We start from the raw sequence: 22,289 nt of genomic DNA on the forward strand, positions 1-22,289 counted from the left end.
TCAGAACTCCATCACGGGGTTTGATTGTAAGAGAAAAGAAACCGCAGTTTCTTAAGAAGAGAGTGAGTGAGAAGAGAAAGAATCGAAGTATGGTAGCTAAAAATAACTTCGTTAAACCTGCAATTCCTAAGTTCGATGGCTATTACGATCATTGGTCCATGCTTATTGAAAATTTTCTTCATTCAAAGGAGTATTAGAGTTTGGTGGAACTGGAATCCCTGCTGCAGCAGAAGGAGTAGAGTTTACTGAAGCACAACAAAAATCAATTGCAGACCAGAAACTGAAAGACTTGAAGGTCAAGAATTATCTTTTCCAAGCCATTGATTGAACCATTATGGAGACAATCCCCAACAGAGACACTGCCAAGCACATCTGGGACTCTATGAAGCAGAAGTACCAAGGTTCCACAAGAGTCAAAAGAGCACAGCTCCAAGCTCTTCAAAAAGAATTTGAGGTTCTACAGATGAAAGAAAGTGAGAGTATTGATGCGTACTTCACTCGAACACTCATCATAACAAACAGGATGAAGATTCATGGTGAAAACATGTAGCAAGTGGTGATCATTGAAAAGATCTTGAGATCAATGACCTCAAGGTTCGACTATGTTGTGTGTTCGGTTGAAGAGTCTATTAACTTAGACACCTTAACCATTGATGACTTGCAGATCAGCTTACTGGTACATAAGCAGAGGATGAACGGGCATGGAGGAGATGAGCAGGCATTAAAGGTGACCTACGATGATAGAATTGGTGAAAGAGGAGGTGGTCGAGCTCATGAAGTTTTTTGAGGAAAAGGTAGACAAGCATTTAACAAAGCTATTGTTGAGTGTTATAAGTATCATCAATTAGGGTACTTTCAATATGAGTGTCCTAAATGGGAGAAGGAAGTGAATTATGCTGAGCTTCAGGAGAAAGAACAAATGTTGTTGATATCATATGTGGAGCTTAATCAATCAAGGAGAGAAGATGTCTGGTTCCTTGACTCAGGGTGTAGCAATCATATGTGTGCAAATAAGCAGTGGTTCTCGGATCTTGATGAGGAATTTCGACAATCTGTGAAGCTCGGGAATAATTTCAAGATGGCTCTGTTGGGAAAGGGTAACATTAGGTTGCAAATTGCTGTAGTTACTTAGATAATCACTGATGTTTTCTATATACCTGAGTTGAAAAATAACTTATTAAGTGTTGAACAATTGCAAGAAAGAGGTGTAGTTATTTTGATACAACATGGAGTATGTAGAGTCTATCATCCCAAGAAAGGGCTTATTATGCAAACAACAATGTCTGCAAACAGGATGTTCATATTGGTTGCAAGAATTCTGCTGAAAGTTCCCACTTGCTTCCAAACAATTCTTGAAGACAATACTCACCTTTGGCATTACAGATATGGGCATCTAAGTTTCAAGGGTTTGAGAACATTGCAATATGAGCAAATGGTGAGAGGATTACCACAGTTGAAGGCACCATCCAAAATATGCACTGATTGCATGGTGGGAAAGTAACACAGGGATGCAATTCCAAAGAGGAGTTTATGGAGAGCATCACAAAGACTACAATTGGTACATGCTAACATTTGCGGACCCATCAAACATGTTTCCGACAGTAAGAAGAGGTATCTCATAAGCTTTATTGATGATTACAGTTGTAAGGTGTGGATATATTTTCTTGCTGAAAAATCTGAAGCTTTTACTACCTTCAAGAATTATAAAAACCTTGTTGAGAAAGAGATAGAAGCTTTTATTCGTTGTCTGTGCACAGATAGGGATGGAAAGTTCACATCTCACGAGTTCAATGCCTATTGCAAAGCTAATGGTATTAGCAGGCAGCTCACTACAGCCTACACTTCCCAACAAAATGGAGTAGCTAAGTGCAATAACAGGACAATCATGAACATGGTTAGAAGTATGTTATCGGAGAAGCAAGTTCCAAAGAATTTATGGTCGAAAGCAGTAAATTGGACAGCGCATGTGCTCAATAGAAATCCTACATTGGCAGTGAAAGATATGACTCCTGAAAAGGCTTGGAGTGGTGTCAAACCCAATATTGATTATTTTCGGGTTTTTGGATGCATTGGCCATGTTCATGTGTCAGACAGTAAGAGAAAGAAGCTAGATGATAAGAGTTTTTAATGTGTGTTGCTAGGGATGAGTGAAGAGTCTAAAGCATATAGACTTTATGATCCAGCATCCAAGAAGATAGTTGTAAACAGAGATGTGATTTTTGAAGAAAATGAGTGCTGGAATTGGGGGAGAAGTAATGAAGAAGCAAGACTTGATATCCTCGAGTAGGGAGATAGTAATGAAGAAAGAAGTGAACATGATCAAAGTGAAGAAGAATCTCAAGAGGAGGTGGCAACAGAAGAAGGAAGAAAGGTTAGCTTATCTTCAAGTGATTCACCTGGAGAGAATTCTCCAACATTTGAAGAAAGCTCACCAGAAGGGAGGACCAAAAGAGTTCTATTCTGGATGGAAAATTATGTGAGTGGGGGAGAATTTTCAGAAGACGAAGTTGAGCATAACAATTTGGTTTTGTTTACCTCAACTGTAGATCCGACTACTTTTGAAGAAGAGTTCCAAGTGGAAAGCTGCAATGGACTTGGAGATAGAAGCAATCAAAAGAAATGGGACTTGGGAGCTAACAGATTTGCCTAGAGGAATGAAGAAGATTGGAATAAAGTGAGTTTTCAAAACTAAACTCAGCGAAAATGGCAAGGTTGACAAGTGTAAGGCTCGGTTGGTGGTGAAAGGATATACACAACAGCATATCAGATTATACTGAGGTGTTTGCGCCTGTGGCTAGGTGGGATACGATTCGAATCGTAATTACTTTAGCAGCTTGAAATGGTTGGAGTGTGTATCAGCTTGACGTCAAAAACGTTTTCTTACATGGAGAGCTAAATGAAGCATTGTTTGTTGAGCAACCACAGGGTTATGAGAAGAAAGGTGAAGAGGATAAGGTGTACAAATTGAAGAAGGCATTGTATGGCCTTAAACAAGCCCCTCGTGCATGGTACAGCCGGATTGAAGCATACTTTGTCAAAGAAGGATTTGAGAGGGGTAGCTGTGAACACACCTTATTCATAAAAATAGGAGATGGAGGTAAAATTTTGATTATTAGCTTATATGTTGATGTTCTAATTTTTACTGGTAATGATGAGAGTATGTTTGTTAAGTTCAAGAATTCTATGAAACATGAATTTGATATGACTAATTTGGGAAAGATGAAATATTTTCTTGGTATGGAGGTTTTACAAAATCCTGAAGGCATTTATATTAGTCAAAGAAAGTATGCAAAAGAAGTTTTTGAGAGGTTTAAGATGGAGAAGAGTAATAGTGTGAAGAATCCCATAATGAAGGATGAAGAAGGAGTCAAGGTGAATGCTACCATTTACAAACAATTGGTCGGAACTCTTATGTATCTAACTACAACAAGGCCGGACTTGATGTATGTGGTGTGTCTCATTAGCAGATTCATGGCAAGTCCAACTGAATTGCATTTGCAAGCTACAAAAAGAGTGTTAAGATACTTGAAAGGTACTGTGGATTTGGGAGTCCTTTATCGAAAGGAGGGTAATAGAGAGTTGATGGCATATACAGACAGTGATTATGCATGAGATGTAGATTACAGGAAAAACACTTCTGGTTATGTGTTTCTACTCAGTGAAGGAGCTGTGTCCTGGTCCCCTAAAAAACAACCTGTAGTTGCTTTGTCCACTATTGAAGCAAAGTTTGTGGCAGCTGCCTCTTGTGCTTGTCAAGGGGTGTGGATGAGGAGAATATTGGAGAAGCTTGGGCATTCTCAAGGCAAGTGTACCACTGTGTTATGTGACAACAGTTCTACTATTAAGCTATCTAAGAACTTAGTCATGCATGGACATAGCGAACACATTGATGTAAGGTTTCATTTCTTACGTTATTTCACCAGAGATGGAGTTGTTGAGCTGAAGCATTGTGTCACACAAGAACAAGTTGCAGACATTATGACAAAACCACTTAAGTTGGATGTGTTCTTGAAGTTGCGTGAGTTAATGGGTGTGTATGTGGTACCACGAGTAAACTGAAAGCATTACTACAATCAGTTTAGGGGAGGAATTGTTGGGGCTGTTAGAGTTATATTTGAAGTTGTCAAAAGTTCGATTCGGTTAATAAATTCTATTGTTCAGGTCATGTAGGTAGAGTCTGACTATTTCCTTAGCTATTTACCACGTTATTAGGATCAGTAAAACGTGGGTTGTTTGTTTTCAATTTTATCTCTTTGTAAAGTTTATATAGGCCAATAACTTGTTATGAATTTAGTAACAATTTTATTCAAATATTTTTGTGAATTGCCTTGTGTTTAGAGTTTACAACAAGAAATTCTTAATTTTCCTGCAATTTTCTTCTTGTTTTTCTTGCATTCAACTCTAATTTAATCTAATTCGATGAAATTGGGGAGAATTCGAATGAAACAAACTCAAATGTCCTGCAACACACCCACATGACGTGCTCATGAGCATTGGCAAGGCTTCTATGTCAGATTATAGATTTTCTTTCAATTAGCCAAAACTTTATAGACTTTGACTAACCTGATTACGTGGGAAAAATTGGCTATAGTTGGTTACCCATGGCTATAAGCCCATTTTTCCCTCTACATGGCAGGCCTAAAAGCCTTAGTAAGATTTCTATAGGTACTAACATGGTGGCTAGAGTTTTTCAGGATTAAGATCATGTGTTCCATGTTCATCACGCTCGCCATATTTATTAAAGAAATAAACGAGGAAAATATATAAATAAAAGTCTCTCAACTATTACTCTGGACTTTGGAGTGTAGGACCTGGCATCCACAACTGTGTTGTCTCCTCGAATAAATCTTCCTCTATTCTCTCTTCTTTCAAAACCCCAATTTGTGTTTCTTCCATATTTTCGAGGGTTTGCAGCCTCAGGAGCTAATACCCAAAGGTAGGTCTCTCTCATCAAATTAACCTTTTTTTTTTTTTTTTTGGGTTTAGATGATTCAAGATGTGATCTCTGTATCTGGGTACTAAAATAAAATCAGATAATTTTCGTAAATTGTAGAATTTTGTGCTGCAAGTTGAACCCAACCTTCTCTTCGAGAACTTATCTTGGATGATTTGTTCATGGGTACTTTAAGAATTAAATAATTTCATTAATTGCAGAGTTTTGTGGGTAATTTTGATCCAACACGTAGTTTGAAAGCTCTATGAGGAGTCAAGCTTGGAAATGGGGTTTGGGTTTGATATACATACTTGCTGTTACACTAATCTGGATCGCAGCCAGTTTCGTCATTCAGTCTGTCGAAGATTCAGGTATTTCTCCTTTTCTAATCACCTACATTTGCAGTTCTTTGTTTGTGGTTTACATTCCTATGGTTGAAATCGCACGCTATTTGGAGGACTCGGTTGGGAATTTCCAGTTTTGGCGCAATAAGAACAATACCCATTTGCAAGAATTTGGAGATTCAGAAGAAGTGTTTCTTCTTGGGGATAGTAATTTAAGTACAAGAGAGGATGATTGGGTTCCATCTGGGTCTGTTGAACGGGGAGAAATAAGTCAGAAATCGGAGTTTGAAATTTTCGGGTCCGAAGCAACATTGCCCGGTGAATCTAGTAGGCCGACATTAACAGATATAGCTAAGGTTTCTGAGGATGCAAATGTACAAGTGGATGAAAAAGGGCGTTGGACACGAATCAGAACGGCAAAGGTTAGCCTATTGATAAGCCCTTTCTGGTTTTTTGCGCAACTCACTTTCAATCTCTCTCTGAAGTATACTAGTGTGACGGTAAGTGTCTTGGCATCTTATCCCTCTTTTATCATTTGGTGTACCATACTAATGACTAATGAGTTTTCATCCTTTCGTGCAGTCGAATACCATCATAAGCAGTGCATCTAGCCTTTTCACCTTTTTGGTATCTCTAGTTTTCTTGGGGGAGAGGTTCACATGGGTTAAGCTAATTGGTGTTCTTCTTTGCATGGGAGGAACAATAGTAGTTAGTTTGGGTGATTCAGGATCGGGGTTAAGTGCGGTTGCTACAAAGCCGCTTCTTGGAGATATTCTAGCTCTTGTTTCGGCAGGCTTGTATGCTGTGTATATTACCCTTATTCGCAAAAATCTTCCAAATGACGATGATAAATGTGGTCGTGTTAGTATGGCTCAATTCCTTGGATTTCTAGGGCTGTTCAATCTCTTGATTTTTCTACCTGTTGCCCTTGTACTGAATTTTACGAAGTTGGAGCCTTTTCATGTACTTAGCTGGAAGCAGCTCAGTCTAATCGTGGGTAAAGGTTCGTATTAAATGCTATTATATGGTCTTATCACATTTTTCTATCTAATGCATGCTAGAAAGTAGAAACCAATTTTAAGTCTTATAGATATAGATTAATTTCTTTTCTTTTAGTTTATCTACTAGGTGTCTAGAAATTGCTTAAAATCTTCCTAAGTTAAATTTCCAAGGATGGTTTATTTCTAGAATAAACTTCTCTTTTTGTAAGTTTGTTCTAATTCTAGATCATAATTTCTTTAGCAAATAATTATTGTTATGTGGCTCTTTTCCTATATAAGTAAAAGAATTTACTGTTATTGGATCAAGTTTCACATTTTTCTTAAATTCTTCTTTCTATTTATGCCTACATCCTTTGGTAGTGGGCAGTGGTGGAGCCAATATTTTATTTCTGTATAGGGCACCGAGTGGGGGTTGGAACCATGGTTAACAAGTAAGGTTAAAGAGCTTGAAGATAAACTGATTTTGGGGAGAAAATTCAAGTTTCTTTTTGTTAGAGGTTGAAGAAAAGGGAATTTAGGTCATTTCTCATTAGTCTATGAGAGAAGACCATAGTCAAGGGGCAAAGGCATCAGTTTAAAAACATAGGGGTATCCCAAATATTCACCAAAGCCTCAACATGCCCCCATTGACCTCGGTCTTTTCTAATAGACTAATGCAAAACGACATCAATAACCTCACCTTCAACTTGAAACCAATGACCCTTTGATTTCTCTTCTCAAACCTGACTCTTCAACCCTAAGATTAATTTATTTTAACCTTCAAACCTGAAAAAACAGGGTAGGATTTTTGAAGTAGAAGATGATGAGAATTTTCTACAACAGATTACAACTGAAAATATTTCGGACCATCGAATTCACTATTTAGTTGAACACCACAATCATAACCTTAATACATCCAAACTGACACCTAAACTGAACCTAAATTGATAATGTTGCATAGTTGGAGGACAATGAGATGTATAGGAGTCTGATGGACAACATCCATGAGAAGTACCTTGGGTGCATGCATAAACTATTCAGTTCACCATAATGGAACAGGTTAAGTCTTGCAATTATCAAATCAAACATATTAATCTCCTTACAAATTATTCCTAAATATATTATAATTTTCTTGCATAAGCATTGATGTAGGAGGTAACCCACTACCCCTAATGTTCAGTTTTGGTGAATATTTGATGTACCCCTGTGTTTTCAAACTAATTAGGTGCCCCCTGACTTGGTGCTCCAACAATGTTTTGGGTGATTTAGATCCCTCTCAATTTTTGGTGAATATTTGAGATAGCCATTGTGTTTTCAAACTTTGGCTTGCCCCTTCAATATTTTTTGAATAACAGCCCTCTTGTTTTCCTTAAAATATTTTCTATAAGGGAATTTGAGTTTCCTTTCATTGGGAAGATTTTCTATCGTTAGAGACCTCTAAATCCTTTAATATATATATAAATGAATCATTGTGCTCAGGTCTTCTTGATGATGTGCTCAGTGACTACTTATGGGCAACGGCTGTTCTTCTAACAACAACTACTGTGGCGACAACTGGTCTTACAATTCAGGTCCCCATGGCAGCTGTGGTGGATTTGCTAACAGGCAATTCCCCTAATCTCATGGATTACCTTGGAGCCGCAATGGTTATGTTTGGTTTTGCTGGCATCAATATCCCCTTGAACGCTTGTTGTGGTACAAGCAATACAGGTATGGAAAGTGAAGCAGAAAATGCTAGTACAGCCGTTGAAGGTCACAACTTACCAATCAGTAGAGGTGTGGCTCCCATCTCTTAGTATACAGTAATTTTGATTATCTCAGATGGATTACCTTGGAGCCGCAATGGTTATGTTTGGTTTTGCTGGCATCAATATCCCCTTGAACGCTTGTTGTGGTACAAGCAATACAGGTATGGAAAGTGAAGCAGAAAATGTTAGTACGGCCGTTGAAGGACACAACTTACCAATCAGTAGAGGTGCGGCTCCCATCTCTTAGTATACAGTAATTTTGATTATCTCAGATGGCGAATCAATTGGCCTATTGCCTCCATCGAATCAATTGGCCTATTGCCTCCGTCGATTCCCTTCACTTTGAGGTCTATTCAGGTGTTACCATGCACATTGATTTGCTAAAAATTCCCATTTAAATGTATGCCTATTTCCCTGTATACAAAACATCTTTTGAGCTCCTACTTTATGTATGACTAGTGTCCTTGATTTACCCTCAATTGTGATCATCTCAATCTTTAGTAAGATTTTTTTTTCTTTTTGGAACTGAGGTATCTGGGCCTCTTAGAGCTACCAATTAATCCTCAGGGCTTATGCAGTCCCTCCCCCCCCCCCCCCCCCCCCCCCCCCCCCGCCCAGACTCACTTATAGTGTTGCGGCAGACCCCAACCAGAGAAGCAAGGTAGAGTCTTACATTCAACTTTCATTGCCCATCCTCGAGGAGGATCTTGTTGAAAGTCTTATAGGGTTTAAATTAGTGTAGGTTGGGCTGGTTGGGATCAACCTGCGCCCAACCCACACTTGTAACAAACACCAACTTGTGCCTGCGCCCACCCAACCTCGGCCATGAAATGTTCAACCCAAGCCCAACCCAAGTTGGGTTGGTTTATTCATCATTAATACTAGATTATTTAGTGATGATATAAGCTTATATGAAGATAAGTGGTACAAAAATAAAATTTGCAATTAGTTGTCCTAAATTTGCAGTTAGTAAAGAAGATGATGATGATTAACTGAAGTTTGAAATGTGAATTGTGAATGAGAAAGAAACAATGAGATTTTAATTTTTCTTTTTTTAATTATAATTATATTAAATTCAGGGAAATCAGGCAACCCAATACCTATGCCTGAATCCAACCCGATTTGATTCGGTTAAATCTTTTTGCCTGGACCGCACTAACTGTGCCCAAGATCTGATCCATGGTCGGGTTTTGCAGGCCCAAGTTGCAGCCCTATGGTCTCATCATGCTCGAAGGCCTCAACTTCTCTTAGATTCAACATCTAGCTTTCTTAATATAGGATGTCGGAATGTTAATATCACTTTGTTTTGTCATCCTACTTTATTCTTGATTTTAGAACAATGCATCTTGTCTCGCCTGGCTACTGATACCAAGTAGTCATCCCATCTCGGATGAGTCAAGTGGTTAAAAATTATTTTTCCATATAATCTATATTTAAATTTACAATTTTCCTTGTTACAAAGTCAATTATTAGATGCTCAGTCACAAAATCTTATGTTCATATGGATAATATTTCAATCAATACAAAATCAATTATTTTACATCAAAAGTTATCACAATTTGGTAGAAATTATTGGATTGGATTGGTTGTCCCAGCTTTCGACTCGGATGACTATGAGTTTTGGATGAGATTTTAGTATAAGATTACAATCGAGTTTCGGAGAAGCAATAATTGAACCAGCTTTAGGAAAAATAGAAGTATACAAGGCCCAAAAATGTCGACATTGCCCAGTTGTTGATTGGTCGAGGCATACGAATCAATAAAGCTTGAAACAAAAAGCTCGAGGGGTAAGCACCAGGGTCATAGCTCGGAAATGTCATTGAAGAACCATGCGGAGTTCTCCAAAAAGTTCTAGGTCGCCAGCTTTGTGTCCTTGGGGAGGCAGGTGTCCTTGAAGATCGCGCACATCATCCTAGCGTTGGATAGTGCGGCATGTTGGTTAGTGAATAGGTAATCACCGGCCTTTCGGGAGACTGACCAAGGGTTACCTTAGATGTCGTTGCAGCAATAGGGAGAATGAGAGTGAGAGAAAGAGAGTTTCAGTTCTATCGATAGAGAACTCTGTTCTTTGGTTTTAATTGCCCCAGGGAGATGGCACTAATTAATAAACATTTTAGGGATGGTGTTGTAAATAAATGCATAATTCATAACTTAATCACAGACGCTGTTATTTTTAATCTCGTTTGCCCGTCTGCTTTATATCCAATGACCAAGGTTTGTTTGTCAAACCATTTGTTATATAGTAGGGCGCCGAACGGGACCCTATATATATAAAAAATTATGAACTATTTTAGGAATTAGGACATAAATTAACAATCTTCTATATGGATAAAACTAATGACTATTTATAGATAGATTAGTGATTTATTGTATGAAAATTTATGTTTATTACATATTTATTTTCTATTAAAACATGTTACTTACAATTTATAGAATATTGGTAACCCATAAAACCGAACCGAACCAAACCGACTTTAATTTGGTTTGGGTTGCTTTGGTTTCAATGGAATTTGGTTCAGTTTTGGTTCTTATTTAGTGGAACTGACTTATGTCAATTCAGTTCCAATTTGACCTCAACCAAACCAAGTTGCACCCTTAGTTTAGAACTATCACCATTCATTTTTTGAAATGGGTGTGAATGGCACTGGAGATGGCTTCTTTAAAAATCAATTTTACATAGAATTTGTAGAGACTCTTGTTTATAGAAATAAGGTATGATCTACTTAGATCTTGGTACTGGGGTTCAGTTAGAGAATCGAAAAGATGTTGACACTTCATTACCTACACCTTAAGGTGGTTACTTTTAGAACAATAATGCCTAAGAAGGTTGGTATGTGCAATAAGTGAAAATGTATCTCTCTTGGAGATGGATTTAATGTTGGTATGAGACATAAAAGGTTGTCCTATGAAGAATGACGCCCTTATTCAAGTCTTCACCTCAAACACATGGTAAGTTGGACTATTGGCTTAAGTGTTTCGGAATGTCCCATGACTAGAACTCCCATCATTTTGTAGTCTTAAATGCATGCATGCTATGGCTCGAAACTTTGTGTTTCAAAACAAAGATATGGGGACTGTGTCTTCATCATTGCCATGCATGTGTGGGTGTGTGAGTTGTCAAATCGCCTTGCACATTCCATGTAATGCCATTAAGAAGTTGTTGTGTATATTGATGAATTAAATCAGTTATGTTGACATGATTTTCTATTAAGTTCAAAAAAATTATTAAAAATAAATTATAATATTGTCGATCCAAAATAAAGATTTGCTAGAAGGAGAATTTGATAAATGAAATATACAATTTGAGGAACCTTACCATGATTATGATCAGAAAATTAAATAATTTAGTTAAAGTAAATAAAACTCAAAATTTTATAAAAAGTTTTATTAGTCAAATGAACGTTATCATTGAATTCAAAATATATATATATATATAATTTAAACTGTAAGCATGTTTAAATCTAAATTTAGTAAGATAAGTTAGAAAAATATTAATTTTATCAAGAGAACTTAGGATTTAAGGGTATTTTGGTCAATATAAAAATATTGATGAGGAATTTTGAAAATCCGAGATATACTATTAGAAATGGTCTAATGCAATAGACATAACGAAAAAAATAAAAATACATGAAATATATTATCTAATTATTTTTTAATTATTAAAATATTAAAATAAATAATTAATTTTATAAAATTTGGTTCAAGTATAATTATGTATAAAAGAGGGGTTCTTTTGAAATTAACGAAATGTGAAAAGGGTGACGTATAATTAATAGTTATATTTATATTTATATTATTATATTATTATATTATAAATGCGTCTGTGTTAGGAAATAGCAACCCAGATGTAACCCTTTATATATTTTATAGATTATATGAGGTATGTAAATTAATGTGTTGACATCATTTGTGCGAGAATAAAAAATAGAGACTACTCAGTTTTGGGTTTAAATGCGAATGGGTATGTATACATAGTCTTGGACTTCAATTTAAACATATTTTAGACACGAATTATAATCTGACAATAAAGAATAAAATATTCATGACATTGAGATCTAGACAATCATCGGAATATTTTGTTGAATCGTTGAAGAAATTACTTTTAAAAAAATTATTATAATCTCATAGAAACACGTAAAACCTAACTGCAAAGGTAAGAAACTCGAAATTTCAAATTCATAAGATAGTTTTCAATTAAATATATTTTATTTATAATTTTGACAATTAATTTCAAGACTTATTATGATTTAAATTCAAAATTTATGCATGAAATTGTAGAATATATCCCTTTATATATTTTCTATGATATATAATGTTACTTTTATAATTATTTTTTTTATTAGAACTGATATACATATTCGATATGATATGATAATTTGAATATTTGTTAGAATGTAATGAATATATGAATTTTGATTATACATGTACTTCTATACAGGGTGAAAATTTTCATTATGTCCAATTTTTTTTATAAGATTTGAATTTTTGACTTTTCTCTCCACCATCGAGATTTGAAAAAATCTAGATCTTAAATCAAAGGCATGATATCCATGCACAATGTTGAAGTCTAACTCACTAGGAATAGAGGTGGGTGTTTCATAACATCTTATGGCATTCTAAAAAGAAACAAAAGAGGTAAGTAGAAAAATGAGAGGAAAATGCAATAAACTTAAAGTAAATTTAGCCTAACCCACATCGTGTATTTGTGGTTGTATTCTCTTTCTTTCAAATTCTTCAATGAAAGTTCTTAAAAGATGAGAATGGCTGAAAAGTTCTTAAAATATGGAAAGTTAGAGAGTAGTGTAAGGATTTTTGAGAAGGTTTAAGTTTAAAAGAGGTTTAATAGAAAATTAGGTAGAGTTTAGGGTTGAGGTAAGGGAGTTTTGAGAGCATAGGATTTCTCATAAAAAGTTTAGAGAACTTTTGGGGATAAAGTGGTCTAACCCTAAAAATAAAAATAAAAAAATGGGTTTTACTTCTTTTTTTGGGATTTTTCATTTTTATGAAGGTAAAGGTGAAATTTTTTAAATAAAATCCTGAAGATACATTTAATCTTTGATTTTTAGTTAAATATTATCAAAAGTAAAAGTAGAAAGATGAGAAACAAAAGGAATTTTTGGAATGATGAATATGAAAGTGACATGTGTAAAGGTGAAGTGATAGGTAAAAAGTAAACTTTAATTTTTTTGTAAATAACTCATAAAATAAGTATAAATGGGAAGAGGTGAAAAATGTATTTGGGAGTATAAATAGGAGGGTGACATGTATAAATTAGACCTTGGTCCGCATGTAAATAGCTTCAAAAGTAAGGGTAAAGAGATAAATTTGAAATTGATTATCCTAGAGTGTGATACATATAGTTTTTTTTTATAGTAAAGGTGTGAGACCATGGGCTTCTAGGGCTTCGATTTGAGTAATTGATTTAAAATGGACTTAGGTTATGGGCTTGGAACATAAACTTATGTTCGGGGTTTGGGTTTGGACTAGGTACTGGACATGATTAGGAATGTGGATGGAAATAGTCTTAGAATGGAATTGAAATAAGCAAATAATAATGATTTTGGGTTAAGAATAGATATGGATTTAGGAATATTAAGAATGAGAATGGGTTTTGGTTTGAGTTGAAAGTAGTGGGCTTAGAGTTGTTTTTGGTTAGGAATGGTAGATAGCTTAAAGTTGGGATTGAATGGATTTAGGTTAATAATTGGTCTTAGGACTAGGTTTGGATAATGAGTGGTTAGATGAGAGCAAATATGGATGGCGAGAAAATGCATGGATGGTGAGAGATTGTCAAATAACGATTATTAGGAACCTAGGAATAAATTAGTAGCATTTGGACTTTTATTTTGAACAACAATTAAGACTTTGAATTTAGATTTTTCGAGTTTTTAGATACCCTTTGAAAATTCCGGGGCTTTGTACCGCGTCTAGTCCTAGAGGGGAGTGAATAGCATAATTAAATTTTTTTTCGATTTATCTAATTTTAACTTAGATTGATAATTTGACCATGTGTTCGAAGTCATTCACCTAACCTCGATTTTGTACTTATGTCTTTAAACTGCATTTAATACAAAAACACTTAGAATTTAAACATTCATTTAACCATGTCATTCAATGGCACATTCATATACGATTTACCTATTCGGCATTTATGGCATGTTATGACATTAAAATCATTCAAGTGTAAGTTGCGGAATCATAAAACATGCATGAGACATAAGTCTTATAATGGTTCAACAATGTACCTACATCCATTCCCATGGTAAGTCTCTAGTTTGCAATGCAATAGTTGTTCACGTAGAATCTAAATATTTATGAAAAGTCATACATAGCTTAATATTCATTCATAGTATGCATTCATCTAAGGTAGTGTTTATTTGTGCTATTTTTTAGTGCTTATTGCTGGAAAAAAAAATTCAACACATTTTTTTCAAAATAACGCATTTGTTTACTCCATATTTTCAGTGCTTATTGTTGAAAATAAGTGAAAAAAATTCAGTACTATTTTGATGCTGAAAAAAAATGTTGAAATGGTAAGCACTTCATTTTTTTTTGCACGGACAAGTATACCCTTCGTTTTTTTAGCATGGACAAGTATGCCCTTATATTTAAAATGATATTACCTCTTATATCCCATGGATAAGTATATAAGCACCCCACAAATTAATAAACCCACAGTATGGCCAAATTGTTTTGTCTTATATGGGTTAAAATTGATTTTTGGTGAGTATAATCTCTACAATGAGATCATCCTCACCAAAAATTAGCCCATCCTGAAACTTTAACCCCATCAAAACAAGTTCACGAACCGTAAATCGTCCATTTTTTTTTAAAACTAGTTTTGACGTGATTAGAAGTTTTGGAATGGGCTGATTTTTGGTGAGTATGATATCTAGATCATACATAGATCATCCTCACCAAAAATTGGTTCATTCCAAAAACTTTAACCCATATAAGACAAAAATTGGCTATGGTGTAGGTTGCCCTTATTAATTTGTGGGGTGCTTTTATAATTACACATCCTTCATTTCCATAAAAAATTATTCATCCCAAATTAAGTTCTTTCAATGTTGATTTCAAATTTTGGTGACTTATATGACATTACTGTCTTTAATTTGAAATTTGTGGGCTTTTAAAAATAAATATTATTATTTATAAATTAAAATTTTGAGTATTACTTATTATTTAAAAATGAATTGTATTTTAATTTTATAAGAAATAGGCACTTGAAACATGTAAACAATGTATAATATGATTGTAAGGGTGAAAAGAACTATTTACTAATTTCATCAATGTGTAACAAACATGATTTTGCATCTAAACAAATAAGTTTCCTACCTAGGAACTTGGTATTCACTCTAAAAGAGGTTTATGGTTTACCTCGAACCTTTTACTGAGTATTTTTATACCTAGGCTAAATTGTAAAATCTTAAAATCGAAAGAAGGCATCCTCCCGAAATTGTAAGTTTTGTTCCTCAGAAACTCACAAACCTCTACTCTTGTCAAGAATCCTCGATTCTAACAAGAACTTAATTTTTGTAGGATGAACCAAGTAACCACTTACATAGTTTTGAAAATATAAAAATAAAATCAAAAACTCACTCAACTCTTTAAGGTTTGCCAATGACAGTTTTGAGTTCTTCGAGTCCTTAAGCTCACAAGTACGTCTTGATGGTTGGATTTTCGAATCAAGTTTTCGAGTTTGTTGACTCATTATGCTTACTCCTTTCATCTTTTCATTTTGCTTCTTACTCCATTAATGTACTAAGATGTGTGCAAGGTGAGGTTTGATGGTTGGAATGGAACCGAATGAAAGGTCTAGGAAGATTGAAGGGGTACACCTAAGTTAAACTCTCATGAGAGTAGAGAAGGCTCTCTAAGGATTTGATCCAAAGGAAGGGCATAGGTTGAAAGGAGTTTCAACTAAGGTTTGGACCTTCCAATATGCAAAGAATGCTCTCTAGATGGGAGAGAGGAGAGCATAAGTTCTCTAAGGATTAATTCCAAGTGAAAAATGAGCAAAAGAACTCATTTTAAAGTCATTTTCGAGCTCCCAACGGCTATACCTGTGGAATCAATTTTTAAAACCTTCCTACCAATTCTATTTGGCTGTTGTTGCCGGTGCCAGCGGTTTTAGTGAACAATGTCATCGGGTAAATTATAGAAATGCCATTGGGGGGTATTTTGGCTATAACTTTCAAATAGTAACTCTGTTTCACATGTCGTTTGGGAATCTGATGGATCTTACTACGTAGAACATTCTTAAACTTCCACCAAGGGATGGATCATGTAATAAATGGGTGAAATAATCAAAATACCCTTTTTTCTTTTTAGATCAAATCTAGCTTTTGGGAAGGTCGGTGGCAAAACAGTTCGAAGGTGTATTAGATATTACCTATATAATGCCACCAAAAGAACGCTAAGGATAGAAAATGATTTTAGGGTGATCAAATCTCCAATGCCCCTCTTTGACCATTTTCGATTTTTGAAAAGTTGGATGAGAGAACAAATCGAGGAAATAGTTTTCCTAATCACTATGGGTCAATTTATTAATCATATAAGTGTTGGGAAATGGTCTTAGGTGGTCTCATTATCTTTTGGGCTTCATGTACACACATTGGAGATTTTTGTCGAGGCCATGCGATTGACAAACTTTATCAAAGTCTTCATCAGTCTTCAATGGTAAATCGATCCAACCCTCAACATATGTTTAGGATTGACAAAATATGGAATTAACACCTTTTCTCAGTGGGTTCGTGCAAATTGAGGTGTATACAACTACCCATCTTTCTAAGAGGTGCTTGCAATGAACTACAAAGAATAAATTGTGCAAGTTTGAAAGAACCTGTCAAAACACGATTGGCAACATTGAACAGGTTAGTGGATTTTGTATAAGGTAGCTACTCAAGCATAGGGTCTTATATGGTTTAGCCTTTTGAAGTCTTTGATTTCATGGCACATACCTCCTTTTGAAATCGAAAGACTGGTCGAGGAGTGATACATTTAGTTGTGTTTTACCAAGGTCTTAAGTTATGCACTGAGAATGACAATTACAACTCTAACACGTAGTCTATGCTCATGATAGAAAATGCTAGATATACTAAATAGATGGAGTATTTCTAACAGGCATAGAGTCAAGTGTCTCATTTTTTCGACTTTTAAAGGTACCACATGATGTTTGAAGTTGAAAATTCAAGGGAGTGTCTCACTTGGAAGTATTTGGTGAGCCATTATACTTCTAATGTCGAGATAGCGACTAGAGATTACGTTGAACTTCTATTATTATTTCAAATGTGTTTTCCGTCCAAAAATGTTATGAGAAGAATTTTGTATGACAATGACTAGAATGAAAGTGTAGTTTTACATAATGGCCTTGGATGTATCTACTGCTTATGAAAATTTATAATTTTGAAAAAATCCTAGATTTTTCTTCATAAGCTAAAAATAGTAATTTCAAATGATGCATTTTTTCAAATTTTCAGATGGTCATTTTTTAAATAAAATAAGACATACCAATGTTTGATTATTTTGAATTGTGAGGATTGCGGTGCTTTTGCAAAATACCATGGATTCATGGGTTAATTAATCCTTAGCACGTCTAGAGTCATTCTCGATGCTCCAGTACTGGCAAACCTTGTAATAATTTTGATTGAGTTGTCTTTGTATTATTGTTTGGGAACTTGAGAGGTTAAAAAAATTTCGTCGTTCACAGTTTATACTTTTGCGGACCAAGAGTTTTTTATCATTATTGCCCTTACCATCAATTATAATTTTCGTCAGACCTAATTTCCATTTTTTGCTCATCGATGCCCTTTTGGGTTTTCATCGTGTCAGTGGATTTGATCTTGTCATAGTTTGATTCTTTTACTCATAACATCCTTTTCAGGTTTTCACTATACCCTTTTAGATTATACTCATTTTTTATTTTCATTTTGGATTTTTTGTTTTAAGTTCTTTTTTCATAGTTTTTGTGCCCTTTGTGATTTGGTAACTCTGTGATATCGACTACTCTAATTTTCTAGTGATGCTATTTCTCAAATAACCAATATGGACTCCCCTCTTGAGTTTTTCGATGACTCTTGTGGTTCGATAACTCAAGTTGAGCTACGAGATCGATGACTCTATACTTTAAGTCATTTTTTTATATCCAATTTGGATTCCCCTCTCAAATCTTTTAACAATTTTTTAGGGTTGAGATCCAACTGAGCCATAAAATAAAAAATGTCTTAAAATATTCTCAATTTTGTGCTACCACTATCATTATGTTTCCTTAAGTCACTCTCAAATTTTGAGAAGACTTTAAGTGGGATGATGCACAGGCTTAGGCTAGGGGTTATGGAAGCATATTGAAAAACCCAAATCTAGATTTATTTAGAATAAGGTTGGTCATTGGACTTGTTTATTTATGTTTTGAAAGTATGATTTATGTCTCCTCCTAGCGTATTACTGAAAGCGCCCTCGATCAGCGGGGTGCGTGGATCCGCTTTTGACCATTGAGGTTTGGAAGTCACCACCTAGTTATTACGGTCTAAGAACCGAACTTGGACTCTAAACGGATAAATCAACTAATCTACTATAGAAAATACTGAGTCCGAGGATCACATTACGGGGTTAGAAGGTGTTAGGCACCAACCCCGCTTGGCAAACGCTGGTCTCTAGTAATTCCCAAATAAACTACATTGCTAAAAGACCTAGGTAATAAAAAAATAAGAAATAGGTATACCTTTCCAAAGACAACGGTCTTGTTCCCTCAAATCTGGTAGAACAGTTCTTTGTACAGCATTTCTCGCTTCGTTCTGTCGACGGATTCGCTTCAGATCTCCAAGGCAAGGTATCTCTTTCTTAGATTTGGATTCTTTGGATTTATTTATGGATTTATGGGTGTTTTTGAAGGACTTCTAAGTGTTTTTCGAGCTAAAGTTGAAGTATGGGTGTTAGGTAAGGAGTTAGGACTTCAAAATTAGGGTTTGTGGGAGGCTAGGGAAGCTTTTTGACCTACTTTTCTTAGGATTTATTTTTTGATACGAAAATAGGGTGTAGGGACCCCTATTTATAGATTTTTTTTAAAGTGCCTTTTAGATAAAGTTAATGTTTAATTATAATTCTTTTAGAGAGAGTTATTATTTAATTAGAATTCTATTAAATAGAGCTATTATTTAGTTAGAATTCTATTAAATAGAATTATTATTTAATTAAACTCTATTAGGATTTTGACTTTTAGTCTCATTTGATTGACTTTAAGATTTTGACTTTAGTCTTACTTGATTGACTTTAATTTTTTGGAGAACCCCCCTTTATTATATCTTTAATTCTTTGGGTCCCTAAATGGAGGAGTCCTTTAATAAATATCTGGGCAACCATCAACAATTTTGCCTGAGAGCTTGATTGATCGATTTTTTTAGTTCAAAATTTTAAATTAATTTTATTAATATTTCACTTTACATTATTTAATATTTTATTTATTAATTTCAGAATTTTTAATTATTAAAATTGTAAAATTATCGTTTTGTCCCCTAAAGAGAACTTTTGCATTTCAACTCGGTTTTTGATGTTCCAGGATGTTTTGGAATTGGTTTTTTGTAAGAAATTAAATGAGAATGTTGATTTTTATCATTTATGAAGTTTTTTTGTGCGAAATGGTCGTGAACTTTATGAAGGGCATTTTCGTAATTTTGTCGAATTTTGTGAAAATTGGTGAAATAATTTAGTTGGTTTCGATTTGTTGTTTTATGTGTTTGAATGGAATTTTCTAAGCGTAACGTAGGCTCTAGGGATGTTTTAAGGTTAGAGGTATTTTGGTAATTTGATCATTTTTTAGTGATTTTTATCGTGAAGCTTCTTTTTATCTGAAAAATGATGATTTCTAAGCTTTTGGGGTTATATTTTCCTACCGTAGCGTGGTTTATATAGTTTTGTTAGTTCGAGATACCTTATCTGGATTTCTGAAACATATCTGGTAACAAAATAAAGCATTGGAATGATCATCCATCATTGGGAACCATTGCGATCAGATTGACGAGTGGATTAATCAGGTGAGTGCAAAAATGGGGTGTCTACAGATGCCCCTTTTTGGTAGAGGATTGAAGCAAACTAGATAGCTAATCTATTTTTGTAGATAGTGCGATATCCGAATGCCAAAGCTAGTGATAGTTCATTTTACAGCCTGATTTAGCAATTCGTCGGGGTGTTCGGATCCGTGAGGGTAAAACTCTCCCTAAACTAAAAAATGTCAGGTCCTTAAGGGCAAACTCTCACTGACAGTGTCAGATCCTTAAATTTTAAAGAATTCTCCCTGACTAAAAAGTACAAGTGTGAGCGTGTGTACTGTGTGAAACTGAGTAAAAATTGTGAAAAAACTGAACATAAACTAAGCATAATATGAGTAAAATTTAAACATAAACTGAACATAATTTGAATGTCTTACTCTACCTACCCTAGGTGAAAGAGTAATAAAAAAAAATTTTGGAGTCCTACTCTACCTATTCGGGGTGAAAGAGTAATGAATCAATTTTAAAAATTAAAAAAAATCCTACTCTACCTACTCGAGGTGATAGAGTAATAGACTAATTTTCTAGGAGTTCTACTCTACATACTTGGGGTGAAAGAGTAATGAACTATTTTTTTTTTGGAAGTTCTACTCTACCTGCTCGGGGTGAAAGAGTAATGAACTAATTTTTTTTGGAGGTTCTACTCTACCTGCTCGGGGTGAAAGAGTAATGAACTAATTTTTTTGGGAGGTTCTACTCTACCTACTCAAAGTGAAAGAATAATGAACTAATTTTTTGGGAGTCCTACTCTACCTGCCCAGGGTGAAAGAGTAATGAACTAATTTTTTTGGGAAGTTCTACTCTACCTACTAGGAGTGAAAGAGTAATGAACTAATTTTTTGGGGGAGTTCTACTCTACCAACTCGGACTGAAAGAGTAATGAACTAATTTTTTTGGGAAGTTCTACTCTACCTGCTCAGGGTGAAAGAGTAATTAACTAATTTTTTTGGGAAGTTCTACTCTACCTGCTCAGGGTGAAAGAGTAATGAACTAATTTTCTTAGGAAGTTCTACTCTACCTACTCGGAGTGAAAGAGTAATGAACAAATTTTTTTGGGAGTCCTACTCTACCTACTCGGAGTAAAAGAGTAATGAACTAGTAATGAACTAATTTTTTGGGAGTTCTACTCTACCTATTCGGAGTGAAAGAGTAATGAACTAATTTTTTGGGAAGTTCTACTCTACCTATTCAGAGTGAAAGAGTAATGAACTAATTTTTTTGGGAAGTTCTACTCTACCTGCTCAGGGTGAAAGAGTAATTAACTAATTTTTTTGGGAAGTTCTACTCTACCTGCTTAGGGTGAAAGAGTAATGAACTAATTTTTTTGGGAGTCCTACTCTACCTACTCGGAGTGAAAGAGTAATGAACTAATTTTTTGGGAGTCCTACTCTACCTACGCGGAGGGAAAGAGTAATGAACTAATTTTTTGGGAAGTTCTACTCTACCTACTCGGAGTGAAAGAGTAATGAACTAAGCTTTTGGGGAACAAACAGGGGATTAACCTCGTATTTGATTTATTTTTTTAAATAAAAAATTGGATTTTATGAAGGTCCGGTAAACATTTTAACTCTCTTTGAATCTGAGGAGTTTTCAAAATTGCTATCAAGAGGGTAACCTTTAATTCAAAGTTAACCTTATCCTTTGGGGTTGAAATTGACCAGGCTTCACAACCAAAATGCCCCTAGTTTGATAGGAAACATTCCACTAGGGATATTTGAATATAATTTGAAAACGAATGCCCCTAGTGTAAGGGGGAAAACTGTACTCTTTAGAAAAAGGAAGTACCCTTATTATGAAAGTTTGAAATCCTTGATTACCGCAAGCGCAATAAAGGTTTAACTTTTAATTTTGACTTTTTTATATTGAAGATTTTGAGTCAGGCTCAAAGAAATTGGAATAAAATATTTTTTTCTGAAATTCATCATAGAATTTGTTCTTTCTCCCCGTCGGTTCGCTTAGGAACATGAAACTCTTCAGATCAATCATAACGAGATACTTGTATCCACTGAGTCTATATTTGGTTCAAACTGGATATTGAAACTTGATCATTCGGACTTCTGATGTTTCAGCTCAGACCACCTTTTTAGCTTCTCAACTCAACGGAGATTTTCTTTTATTTTTTGGTTCCTCTAAGTTTTGCCTAGATTGTCTTTTTAGGTTTTCAATCTAGTGAGTATGCTCTAGCTTTTGCCTAGATCGCCTTTTTAGGTTTTTGATCTAACGAGCTTACAATTTTT

The 22,289-nt window shown here is 34.9% G+C and overlaps 2 protein-coding genes across 3 annotated transcripts; both read left to right on the forward strand.

The window, feature by feature from the left end:
• Positions 1 to 334: 334 nt before the first annotated feature.
• LOC147382708 (uncharacterized) lies at positions 335 to 1,132 on the forward strand. Its single transcript, XM_086427219.1, has 3 exons — positions 335 to 536; positions 624 to 761; positions 849 to 1,132. The coding sequence occupies exons 1-3, from the start codon at positions 335 to 337 to the stop codon at positions 1,130 to 1,132; spliced, it is 624 nt and encodes a 207-aa protein (XP_086283345.1).
• A 3,530-nt stretch (positions 1,133 to 4,662) lies between these two features.
• LOC147382709 (putative vacuolar membrane protein YML018C) lies at positions 4,663 to 8,294 on the forward strand. Of its 2 annotated transcripts, none has more exons than XM_086428963.1 (4): positions 4,663 to 4,936; positions 5,155 to 5,699; positions 5,860 to 6,280; positions 7,737 to 8,294. In XM_086428963.1, exons 2-4 carry the CDS (start codon positions 5,199 to 5,201, stop codon positions 8,051 to 8,053), a joined length of 1,239 nt encoding a protein of 412 aa, XP_086285089.1. In that variant the 5' UTR covers positions 4,663 to 4,936; positions 5,155 to 5,198; the 3' UTR covers positions 8,054 to 8,294. The 2 variants fall into 2 exon arrangements, with proteins under 2 accessions (XP_086285089.1, XP_086285088.1); XM_086428962.1 differs by having other exon boundaries at positions 4,669 to 4,936; positions 5,155 to 5,777.
• The last annotated feature ends 13,995 nt before the right edge of the window (positions 8,295 to 22,289 follow it).

The sequence above is a fragment of the Akebia trifoliata genome, chromosome 16 (genome assembly GCF_017979445.1).
Source record: "Akebia trifoliata isolate Shusen 1 chromosome 16, ASM1797944v1, whole genome shotgun sequence".
Taxonomy (NCBI): domain Eukaryota; kingdom Viridiplantae; phylum Streptophyta; class Magnoliopsida; order Ranunculales; family Lardizabalaceae; genus Akebia; species Akebia trifoliata.